Source organism: Onychostruthus taczanowskii, unplaced genomic scaffold (assembly GCF_017590055.1).
Source record: "Onychostruthus taczanowskii isolate IOZ18803 unplaced genomic scaffold, ASM1759005v1 scaffold46, whole genome shotgun sequence".
NCBI lineage: Eukaryota > Metazoa > Chordata > Aves > Passeriformes > Passeridae > Onychostruthus > Onychostruthus taczanowskii.
This window is the reverse complement of record NW_024502125.1, coordinates 2844995-2857358: the sequence shown is the minus strand read 5'-3', so window position 1 is coordinate 2857358 and position 12364 is coordinate 2844995. Positions and strand designations below refer to the sequence as shown.

At 38.1% G+C, this 12364-nt stretch overlaps 2 protein-coding genes across 2 annotated transcripts in view; one reads left to right on the top strand and one right to left on the bottom strand.

Annotated features, from left to right (window-relative positions):
• CWC27 (CWC27 spliceosome associated cyclophilin) overlaps positions 1 to 1533 on the bottom strand; it is a 95505-nt gene extending 93972 nt beyond the window's left edge. Inside the window, exons 1-2 of the mRNA XM_041414613.1 lie at positions 1391 to 1533; positions 650 to 746 (exon numbers count right to left, since the gene is read on the bottom strand). Coding sequence (XP_041270547.1) covers positions 650 to 746; positions 1391 to 1432 — 139 coding nt within the window. The 5' untranslated portion in view covers positions 1433 to 1533. The remainder of the gene's footprint in view (positions 1 to 649; positions 747 to 1390) is intronic.
• A 239-nt stretch (positions 1534 to 1772) lies between these two features.
• On the top strand, positions 1773 to 11308 carry SREK1IP1 (SREK1 interacting protein 1). Its single transcript, XM_041414682.1, has 5 exons — positions 1773 to 1848; positions 4356 to 4403; positions 5996 to 6136; positions 8339 to 8417; positions 10708 to 11308. Exons 1-5 carry the CDS (start codon positions 1836 to 1838, stop codon positions 10895 to 10897), a joined length of 471 nt encoding a protein of 156 aa, XP_041270616.1. The 5' UTR covers positions 1773 to 1835; the 3' UTR covers positions 10898 to 11308.
• The last annotated feature ends 1056 nt before the right edge of the window (positions 11309 to 12364 follow it).

The window sequence follows — 12364 nt, the reverse complement described above, 5'->3', positions numbered from 1 at the left end:
AAAAAGAACTCTTCACAATTCTACAAATGCTTAAATGGGAAAATAACACCAGTTAGAAAACACATAATGGCATCAAGTCTTTCACAGATTTTTGTTACAGTTTTCTCAGTATGGAGCTTCTCATTCTGGTACTCACTACTTTAGTGGAAAATTCTACAGAGCTTTCATCAACAAAAAAAAATACACTAACTGAAACATGAGGAGCACTCACGGGAAAAAAAAAAAAAAAAAAAAAAAAAAAAAAAAAAAAAAAAAAAAAAAAAAGAAATGGTAGTGTAAATTGTGATCCAGAAATGAGAATTTTGGAGACTGTCCAATACTGCATCACTGTCATTTCATGCACGCACTGGAAGTTTTTACACTTTGTAAATATTTGGTGTAAGTAAGCCTCTCAGGACTCTGAAAGACAATGTTTCAATAATTTTCAATGTCATCATCTTAATTTGAGAAAACTATCCAAAATTTTCACTTTTTTTTCTCCACCAGCTTCATTGGTAACCTTGAATAACATTGTCTGAGTGTTAATTAATAATTCCTAAACAGAAATAAACTTACTGACAAAACATAATTACAATCTCTATTTCACAGAAAAGGAACAAAGATGGCATAGTAATTAATTTCAACAATTCCCATCCCATTCAGTCATTACCTTCCATACATAGCTGGATGAAATTTCTGCATGCTTTTGGTGCTTCTTTTGACCATAATTCTATATCTATCTCTCCTGCTGTAGTTCTCAGCAAAACCTATAAACATAGAGATAAATGCAGCCTCAGTTTTACTGTAACTTAGATCAAAGAGTGCAACTGCCTAAAAAACAAATCTGATTTTGTTATAGTTGTAAGAGTGGTACATATTTAAGTGTGTTAGGTAGCTGTTGTTAGTTCTAACTAGTATTTCCAGAACTTGAGATACAGCTCTGAATCAATAGGTATAATAAAGATGTATAATATAGCTGTAATAACATAACACAACATAGCATAACGTGGCTGATGCTTTATAGAAACCTAAGATGCCCTTTATAATTTCTATGACGAAACAACATGGGAAAAAAACCCCCATAAATACCCAAAGATATCGCTCTTACAAGGAACATCATTACATTCAGTGATACAACATAAGAAAATTAAGGAAGTAAGATGTAATCGGGAATAGAGGAAATCAAATTAAACGCTTCGAGGACTGCTGTGTGTTACGTCTCCAGACATCACGCCTCATGCTCTGCCTCCAGCAGCGCCAAAGAAGTAACTTTAACCAAACCAATTCACCACAGAACCAACAACCTCCCCAGCCCCAATTACCACCGCCCCCAAGCTCGTGTTCCTCTCGCCTGTCCCCTCATAAACCTACAACATACAACTTCTCCGGGATTTCACCCTGGCAGCCTCACCTTGCCGTTGGTGGGCGGCTCCTGGATGTAGATGTTGCTCATGGCGGGGAAGGACCGGCCCGGCCGGCGAGCGTCCCCAGAGACCAACGCGGGACACGCTTCGCCTCCGACGCTTCCTACTGCCCCAAGCCGCCCGCCATCTTGGGCGCCTGTACGCAGCCCAGGGAAGGGGGGATGAAGTTACACAAGCCGGAAGAAAGGATGAAGGAATGAGTCCTCGGCCGGAGTCTCTTCGAGACTCACTGAGAAATAACGTGTCTTGAGAAAGATCCGGAGGCTTCTCCACACATCTGTGGTCCCCTACCATGGTTCCCGCCTTAGGGGTGCTGAGGCCCCCTGCCTTATCTGAGAGTGGTACGGTCCGGGAGTGCGCCGGAAAAAGCCTTCCGGCGGGGAGAGGTGTCGTTGCGCGTGCGGGCCGGTCCAGTCCGGAGAGAGCGGCGGGATGGCGCTGCCGGGTGAGGGCAGCGGCAGCGCCGGCCGGCTCCGGCCCGGCAGCCCGGGGACGGGGACGGGGACGGGAACGAGAACGAGAACGAGAACGAGCGGCGGGGCGGTGGACAGCTGGGACAATTGCCCGGGGAGGGCGCGCGGCTGTGGGCGGCACGGGGAAGCGTGCCGGGGGCGGTGGGCGCTGCTCCGGTCCGCGCTGCAGGGTGCAGCGGCAGGGGGATGGAGATGGAGATGGGGATGGGGATGGGGATGAGGATGAGATGGGGATGGGCCCGGGGCCGTGCCGTGCCCGCGCTGGGCAGGGGCCGCGCAGGGGCCCTGCGGGCGCGCCCTCCTGGGGCTGCGGGGCCCCTCGGCGAGCTTCTGGCTGCCCCAGCGCTGCGTGCCCATCGCGTCCTCCTCTGAGGTTAGAGCTAAAAGAACGGTGGTTGTCAGACTTGGCTTTTCTCTTCCGCCCTCCTTCCGGATTAGTGCTTGTGTCCCAGGAGATTGTTCGCGCGAGTCAGGGCGGGCAGAAACACCTGCGCGGTTTGCCAGGTGTTCGTTCAGGCCGAGCACGATCGCCATCGCTCCGTAGCGTTTTCTTGCCCTGAAAAACGGGGAGTGTGTGGTTCGAGAACAGCTGAACAGGCATGAGCTTTGGTGATCTGCCTCTCTGATGAAACGAAGGCCTTCATAAGCTTGTTCCCATTCTAGAAGGGGTTTTTGGGGAAGACATGTTTACATTCAAAGGCTTCCAAAGGTTTTCTTTTCAGTCTTATGTGCCACTGAATGAAGTCCTTAGTTCTGTGCCTCTTGTTAATTGTCTTGAGAATTAAGATATGGGAAGAAGAAGGAGTGAGAAAGTGCAAGAAGCTTCCTTAGTTGGCTTTTAGTCAGCTAAAACTTCATCTAGTCTAAACCCCTGCTTCTAACATTATTATTTAAAGCCTAAAACAATAACAAAATTTCAGTCCTAGGAATTTGGCAGGAATATTTGATGACAATATTCATATTCACATTGTTGTCGTTAACTGGATGTCTCTTTTGGACATCCTGGCTTACACGGGAGATTTCTGTAGTGTGCACAGGACTGTACTGACCTCCCTTGGCTGGAATGCCAAATCTTTCTTTACCTCTGGGTCAGCTATGCAGTGGGGTTGAGGTTGACTCAGAAATGTTTCAGAAAATTGGGACAAAGTAGGTGATTTGGGTGATCTTGTTTTCTAGTCCCAAGGAATAGTGAACAAGCAAATGCTGGTTTGAGTGTTTTTCTGATGTGACATTGCAAGTTATAGGTACGCTTTTGATTTTTATTTTGTGACTCTTTCTTCTATGTTCCCTACCTCCTTATCTCACTCGTGGGTGTCCTTCTAAAGGTAGTCACAAAACATGTACCTGAACACTGCTGACCTTGAAGGGGATATGTAATACTAAGGGTTTGGGATCTGCAGAAAATTATCTGTTATAATTGAATGTATGAATCTTTGTTGCTTGGCTTTCCAACACTCATTAAGGCATACACCTTAGTTGTCCAAGTTTCCAAGGTAGTTTTTTCAACTTGGGGTTTGAAGGTTTCTGTTATTTTGAGTAGAATTTTCTAAAGACAGTGCTTGTTTCAGTAAGTCATAGTTTAAATTAATGGGACCGATGTACTCAATTTCTGATAATATATGACTTCTTAAGTCCCTGGGGTTTTTCTGCTGTATTCAGTTGGGAGATAGAATGGCATCCTTTGATTTTGGGAATTGAGTTGTCACTTTCATTACCAATGGCTTAAATGATTAAAATTAAGATTGATCTGTTGGGCAGTGGGGCAAATCCCTGATGCTTCTCCTGAATCGTGTCCTGTTGTGTCAGTTTAACTTAACTGTTGTCTCACATGGGAGAATCACACACTTCCAATACCTAAAATTTGCATTATTCAGATCCTTCTTCCTGCTTAGAATCCAGACTTTTCTGTTGCTGTCTTCACTTTCATACACATTTGTTTTCTTGCATTTTTTGTGTTTGATGTCAGCTGGATTCAGAATAATTTAACAATTTGTTGACATTTTAATTTCCTTCTTTATTTTCAAGGACTGATTTTTTGATTTGGGTTGCTCTTTTTAATTGCCTTGTAAAGTCAGTTATTGTAATTAAAATATAAATCCCTTCAGAGTTTCCAGTGAATGCCTGTCAACATCCTTGCATTGCTAGAATTTATATTGTGTACTACAGATCATGGGAGTTTTAGATGTCTATTACTGTGTTCATACTGTAACTAAACAAGTGGAAAGGTCACAATAAATCAAATTAGGACTTGGCAATAAATTTTGTAAGACTAAATGATCTCTAGTAGTTTAAATTAGTCAAGTGTGTTCTGATAGATTACTGCACAGAAAAGTAGCAGTTTTTAAAAGAGATCTTGGTGTACTTAATATTCATGAGGAATGATAACTTGTTTCTGTACATTGACATTATCAAGCCACATTTGAAAGAAACTTGAAGGTTCTCTTCATCAACACCTAATTGGTGAAATTTTCTCTTTCAGGTGGAAATAAGGATAATATCAGAGCTGGATGCAAGAAGTGTGGCTACCGTAAGTCTGTAATAAGCAATGTGAAGTTACAGTGTTTTCTTCAGTTTATGGTGTTGGTTGGAACTGCCTTTTGAGGAGGGGGGAAAAAAAAGGAAAGAAGTATTCTCCCTTGTTGCCCAGGCATTTGTCAGTTTAAATTACCATGTTATCTTTCTTCTATTTATTTCATGCTTGTTCTCTGGTTTCTCACACCTATCAATGCTCTTTGAGCAAAAAGAGCAGCAAAAAAAATGTGCTATTATATTCATTCATACTACATTTCAATGCAATTACTTGAGAAACTTTGAATTGAAAGCACCTTCTTTGATATATACTGAGATGAGCACTTGTGCTTCTTCTGAATCTGACTGCAAAGAGGCAGGCATTTCAGTTGAAGTTAAGTCCAATCTAATTCACCAGAAAAAAATAGTTTAGAATCTGTACAATCTTTTATTCTAAGAAAATATTATTTTGTGCATTGTATATTTCAAGAAACAGCTTACCTTTATTGCATACAAGTTCTACAGTTGGCATTTAGCTCATGCTTTGGACTATACACTGATTGTAAATGTTTGTGACTACTTTCCTAATTAATGGTGACTGGTCTTAGTGAAGATTTCAAATTTTTAGTCACTGACTTATTTTTAGAACACTAGAATGGACACTGTTTTGTACTGAATTGTCTTGAACTTGTAGTACAGTGAGTTAAGCTGTTTGGGTTTTTTATATGAGTGTTACATTGGGTGACAGGAAAAAATGTCTTCATTCTTTCACTTCAGGTTTTTGCAACAAATTTTGTCAATGACTTGCTTTGTGTATCTGTTCTTTCAAAGAACAGTGCATATAAAGACATATTTAGTGCTTTTTTTCTACATGCAGCAAGTATCAGAAGCTTTCTGAAAGAGAAGGAAACTTGTAGTCATATCACATGATCCATATTTATATGTTCCTAAATTATCTGTCTTCGTGGTGTAGGTAGTTTGTCATCATCCTTACTAAGAACATGACCTTATGTCAATTACTGCTTGAATTACTGTGTCTCCCAAACCATATCTTCCTTTTTTTTAAAATTTCACTTTTTAAAATTTCAATTAGTGTATCAGCACAAGGTTTCTAGCTGGTAATGTTTATCAAGATGTAACTTAGAAAACTAAAAATACGAGTCAGGTGGTAGTTTAGTCAGTATTAAGTGCTGGCTGTTAAAGATTATGTCTCATAAGCAAATAGGATTCTATGATTTCACTGGAGGGAGTTAAGCAATGCAACACTTACTGTAGTTTTTGAAATATTTCATGCTGTGTTTTTAGGTAGTTTCCTAAGAAAGTACCTAAGACCATTAAAAAATAGAAACTAAAGTTGAAAAAAATCTTGAAATTAGCAGAAGAGGAGAGAGGCCATAAAGCACTATTAAATGGAAGAGCATTGCACAATCTATCATATTCTTGGATAGAGTTTTTCAAAGTAAACTTTCTCCTGCCCCTTTCACAGATCACAACCTACCTTTTTTTCTTTCACTTCTCAAAACTGAATAATACAGAAATCAATGCTCTTTAGTTTTTGGTATTTTTTTTAGTAAATTGTAATTTTTCTTTCTTTATATTTATTTTGTTCAGCTGGTCATCTGACATTTGAATGTCGAAACTTTCTCCGAGTAGATCCTCAAAGAGACATTGTTTTAGACGTCAGCAGCACTAGCAGTGAAGACAGCGAGGAAGAGGAACTACAGAGATTACAAGCCATGCGTGAAAAAAAGAGTAAGATGTTTTTTGTGGGTTTTGGATAATAGTCTTCTGAGGTGCAGGGACTCTGATTTTATCCTTTGTGATAACTACTTTTAGTTCTTTTAGCCTGTGATTTAAAAATAGGTCTTCTACTTTGTGTTTGGACTTCAGAGGTCTGATACACCCACACTCTTTCAGTGTTATGATTAATTCCTTCTATAGGAAGTTGTTAATGTACCTGTTTGGAATATCTCAAAAGGCTCCTAAATACAAGAGATTAGTTGATCTTTTACTAAGAAGCTGCTTAGAAGAAAATAACATGGGTGTTCTGAGTTAATCTTTTGATTATGACATGTAGTTTAAACATCTTCTAACTACTGAGAAATATGACACCTGTATTTCTCTCCAGTTTCTAAGTAGGATTTTGACTGAAACAGTTAGTAGACTGGAATTCAGTCATACATATTTTGAGAAGTACTGTTCTATATTTCTGGAAGGTCTGAGTATCAACTCCTTGTCAGAGTGAGAAAAGATGAATTGTCTATCAGATACTTGAGTTCATTTGAATTTGGACTCCAAAGAGTACACCTAAGTAAGAAGGGGGGTTTCACCTCAGTGTGTTTTAAATGAATGAACATTCTTCTCATCTGCCCTTCTGTTTTTCATTATGTTTTGTTCTTTTGCTCTTGTATGCACTGACATTTAGTTCCTATGGAAGATGCTAATTAGAAGGGAAAAGGGGTAGATAGAACCTATAGATAGTTGTGCTCTTCAAAAGAAATGGATGGGCTGTTTTATCAAGAGTGTTGAATTGGTACTGCAATGGCAATTTCTTGGAACAAGTCTCTTTGCAAAAAATACTTACTGCTTATTACATATTTTTGAATGTAATGGTTGTTTTTTTTTCTGTTCTGAGCTTATTGAAGATGGATATCTGCAGGAAAAACAGATGTTTACTTGATCTTCTAATATTCCTCTTTTATTATATGTTCTTTTGCAAACTATGGCTCCTCCGTATATTGTAAGGAAATGTATATCTCTCAGTTATCCAGGTGGAATTTTGCCATTTTCTCATCTTCTCATCGCTTGCACTATTTTCTTTAAAAAATACTGCTTGTTCACCCATTATCATTCATGTTTTTTCATTGCTCCAAAGGTAATTTTCTCTTTTATGTCGTACTAAATTAATTCAAGTTCCACTCCATAACATACAGACCAGTAATTTGTGTTTGTTGTAGCAAAGGAGTAACTACACCAGCATACAGACTTTATGGAAAGGGTCATAGGAATAAAATGAAATACTCAAAATTGGCTCTCTTTTTTAAGGATAAATTGTAAAGGCACTGTTTTCCTGTTAGCTGAATGTGTATTTATCTCCAGAAGGATTTACCTTCTGGAGAGTTCAAAAGTACTTTTTGAACTGGTATAGAAAAATCTAAAATTTCATCAGTGTCATGAAAGCATTGCTTGTAAGTGAAATGTGAAGTCATGATACCACACTGTAGAGCGTTAGGGCAGGGGCAGACACAACCAGAGAAGGGGTGACTCTCTTGCCAGTCTCTGTAGGCAGTACATTGACAATTAACTCAAATATGTCTCACTTATGGGATTGCTGTTTGTGAAGCATTAAATAGGGATGTGTGGAAGTAACTGAGGGAAGCCTAACAGAGTATTTTCTTTATTTGTTCTAGTTTTCAGACTTGGACATGTATGTTAAATGTTAAAACTGTTAAAATACAGAAGAATCACAGAATCACTAGGTTGGAAAAGACCTTCAAGATCATCGAGTCCAACCCATGCCCTAACACCTCAACTAAACCAATGACACCAAGTGCCGCATCCAGTCTTTTTTTAAACACATTCAGGGATGCTGACTCCACCACCTCCCTGGGCAGACCATTGCTGTACTTTTATCACCCTTTCTGTGATAAAGAACAGATGAAAACCTGAATCTGGTGTAAATGTATAGAAAGAGGTCTTTTTGCTGCATTTTATAGGCCTTCCTTCATTCTTAGTGTTTAGATCAATGTCAATACAATGTAAGTTGTGTATAAAAGTCCTGCTGCTACTGCAATATATTTCTGAAATTGCTATACTAACCAGAATTTGGGGAAAGGAAAAGAAAGCCTTTTAACAAGAATTTTGTAGTAACTTGACATTGCCATTGAAGGTACTTTTTTAATGCTGATCTTAATTCAGACAAGTGTTTTGTAAACTTTAACTTTCTATCTACAGATTTAAATGAAGAGGAAGAAAAAAAGAAACAAAAAAGAAAAAGCAAAGAGAAAACAAAATTAAAAAGACCAAGGAAAAGGTAACCTTCACACACCTCTTTTCATTTCAAAACACAGCTTTAGAAATATTTTTGATACTTGTGTTTTCTCAGAAAATATTGCTTCTATTGATGCAACATTATTTGCAAGTACTTCTTGCATTTGAAAAGTGTTCTGTTTGCCAGTGAGAACTGGCTAATGGTAAGGTAATGGTAAAATAATGGTACGGTAAATGTTCTTAGATTAGTGGTGGAGTCACAGGCTTTCTGCTGTGGAGTTAGGATCATAGGAGTCTTGAGAGCTCTAGCAAGCTTCAGGACTGCAGATCAGAGAAAGCAGAACTGCCCCGACTGTCCAACTCTAGGCAAGCTGTGATGGGAAAAGAACAAGTCAGGAGGATTGTGGGGTTGATCCCCAGCCTAGCCAGGGTAGAGAAGGCTCTCTGAAATTCAGAGACTGTAGGGGTTGTTTGTGTGCAGACATCCATGTGTAAGCACACCTGTAGGCACACAAACGTGCTCTGAGTAACTCACAGTTAGCAAAAGGGAAACTTCTGTAATGTTGAACAGGTGTTTTAGTGTATCTGTTAACATGGAAGCCTAGAAACAGTGTTACTCCAGTTCCAGAGGAAAATGTCATAATACCCAGATTGTGAATCTGAGTTCTGGCCTGTGGACTGACTTGGTTTTTTGAGGTTTTTTTGCCTTTTTTTAAACTGAGACTATGGATAAACTAATGTTTTGTCATTAAGACAATTGATAAGACAATATGCCAGGGACTGCACTGGAAAATGTGAACTGTAAAATATGTATGGAGACCACAGGAAGATGTCCCTCCAAAACAAAGAAACGGGATTTATTACCTGTTGTATTTGTATTTTTCCTTATTTACATTTTGTAATTCAAACTTCCACTTTTGAAGACAGCCCTTACACTTGTAAAGAAGTAGAAAAGAGTCAGTCTGGTTGTCAGTTTTGTGAGGAATGAGGCTCAACCTTTAAAGTTTTTAGAAGTTTAGTAAGGGATAAGGCAAAGGTAACAGCGGTGGGTGCATAGCCATAGCTGGATGCATGTGGTTAACTGTAACAACTTTTCTTACATACTTTTTCATTGCATTGGTCAGATGCATATTCATGAAGATTATACATACTCAAACATTCCTTTGAGTTTATATGTTCCAGGAATTATTTTGCTTAATTCAACTCCTGGCTTCATCTTAGAGTATGTGCCACAATGCAGATGTGACTTTGAGAGTCTTGTATTTTATTTCCTCACAAGGCCCCTGGTCTGTGGTTTGACTGATAGCTGAAGGTGGTGGATTCCTCCTTGCTCTTTCAGTGTTATTTGCCTGGTTCTTTTCAAAATTATCTTACCACACAGATGTTTTGACCATTTTTACAAGTATTCTCAATTAATATTAGCTATTTCACCATTGTCAGTTAGTTAAAAAAATAAAACCATGAGTTATTATTTCACAACTACAATTAATTCTGCAAAAGTCAATGTTATAATATACAGCACATAGCCTCCATTTTAATATTTTGTGAAAGCCTAAACTGTAATATATATCACACTAAAATATACAATCTACACAGGGATTAGGGTATTACCCATAAAAGGCTAACAAATTATACTATATGAAAAGCAGTTAAAAAGAGATTACAAACTGTGCTATATCAAAATAATTTGCAAAAGCCCATATATAATAGCAAAAGCCAACAACATAGTTATCTGTAACAGTTTTCTTTACATTCAAGTAATAGTTAATCAAGTAAACAATAGCATAAAACTGCCCTCTTTAGTATTAATGAATATTTAGTGACTTATTGTCCTCATAGTTCTTTTATGTATGTAATGACTCATCACTGCTGGTTAGAGACCAGTAGTATGGGCTGCAAGAACATAACAATTTTTCATAACTTTCTCTTAGATTTTTGCATCAGGGACGTATATCTGTAGGCATTAATTAGCATTGTTACTGACCATGTGGTATTTTAAAAACAGAAGCTCTGTCTTGTTGTCATACTTGAGTTTTTGATGGTCTGTACTCTTGGTCTTTCTTTTCTCAAAGACTAAAAACCCACACAACTTCCCTATTCCATTATTTTCTAATCTGTCTTATACTGCTTTTCTGGCATGAAAGTTGTATTAGAAAAGTCATCATTTAAGTTAAACATGCAGACCCAGACATCATAAGCTATCCAGTGTATGCTACTCTACAAATTCTACACCAAATTCAATTGGTGACTTTACAAAAATACTGATACCTTGAATTATTATCGTGTCATTTTCCTTCTTTAATTACATATTGATTTGCATGTTTTTTTACTAGATCTTCCTCATCAAGTTCAGCAGAAGAGGATGAACCAAAGTCAAAAAAACAAAAATCACACAAAAAAGAAAAGGAAAAGGGGAAAAAGCATAAATCTAAGAAAGGAAAGCATCATAAAAAGGAGAAAAAGAAGAGACGAAAGGAAAAAAGTTCATCTTCTAACAGTTCAGACAGTTCGAGTATTGACTGACATGGTGGTCTGCTTTTGCTTTTGCTTCTGCAGAGAAGATGATTTTCCTTTCATAGTGAGTTTATTTATGCTTTGCAATTCTGTTTTAAAACGGGATATGTTTTTTTTTTTTGAGAAATCTATTAGCATACATCAGTGCATCAGATTATTAGATGGACCATTTTATGAACAAAATCTGCTTTTCTATTTCAGGTTTACTAAAACTAAACCATGCAACTACTTCACTCTTAATTCAGTTGTGATTGTGTTTGAAATCCTTTACAGTAGGATGTGGTAAATTTCAGTTCACAAGCCTTTGTGTAGAAAGATATGGACTTAAATATGCTTAATGTCAGAATGGTTACATCAGATTTGGAAATTCAAGTGAGATTTTCTATTATCCTTTAAATAAATGTATGTTTCACACAACACTTTCTGCTTACATACATTAATCAGTAAGTGCAAATATGAATCAGTGTTCAGGTCCCAACAGGGGAAGAATAAGCAATGAGAATCTAAAAAAGATTGATCCTTCAAAATTATCTCCTAAAATTGATCTAGTCATAGACTGTGAAACATAATTACACATTTTTTTGGGAGGATCACTATAAGCAAGCTGAAAATAAACAGAAGAAAACAAAAGCTATCAATTTTTAAAGTCCTTTTTCATTGGGTTTTGTTCTTTTACAGTTGTGGCCATTTCATCTCTGACATAGATGTAAAGGTTTGGGAATCAAAACAAGACTTCTAGTATTAAATTATTTCTTCATTCATGTCAATTGTTATTAGCTTCACTTTGCATGAATCAGAATTTTGAAGGCTAACCCTGGCATAACTCCTGCTATTGTGCAGGCCCCAAGTAGTGATTGCATCCTTGCTACTCTCTTGCAATCAAAGGTGATGCCAGTACAAACGAGTGCCATTCCCTGTCAGTTTATCTCAGATACAGAATGAAATGCCTATTTCCAGAAAGAAACACAAGAATAAAGCATGTGAGTATGTGGGGTGGGCATGCCAAATGTGTAATGAAGGGTCAACAACCTGCCTTACAATAAACTCTGAAATGCAAGTCAGTCTCTGTCAATAGGCACAGGAAACAAAAGCTTGCTGTTTCCTTCAGTCATCTTTCCCAGGCAGTGGAAGAAAAATGTGCACATTGGCAATTGAGCTGCTAAGCTGGGAAACAAACTGTGCTGTAAAATGCACCAAGGCCTGGAACAGCTCTGGTTTCACAAATAGTCAAAGGAAATTGCATCACCATTTGTCCTCCTAATAGGTGCTTTTTATCCATTATGCCTAAAACCTATAAAAATGTACTCACCCCTGGTGGGGGCGGGGTGGGCTTTTGTGGACATCTTTCCATAACTGCTCCTGAAGGCCTTCAAATAAAAATCCTCTTTTGTATTACCAACTTACTAAAATGATCTCAAGCTTAATTTCCAGGTTGGGCAAAAAGGCAATGGTGTTACCACTATAAGCTCTACTACC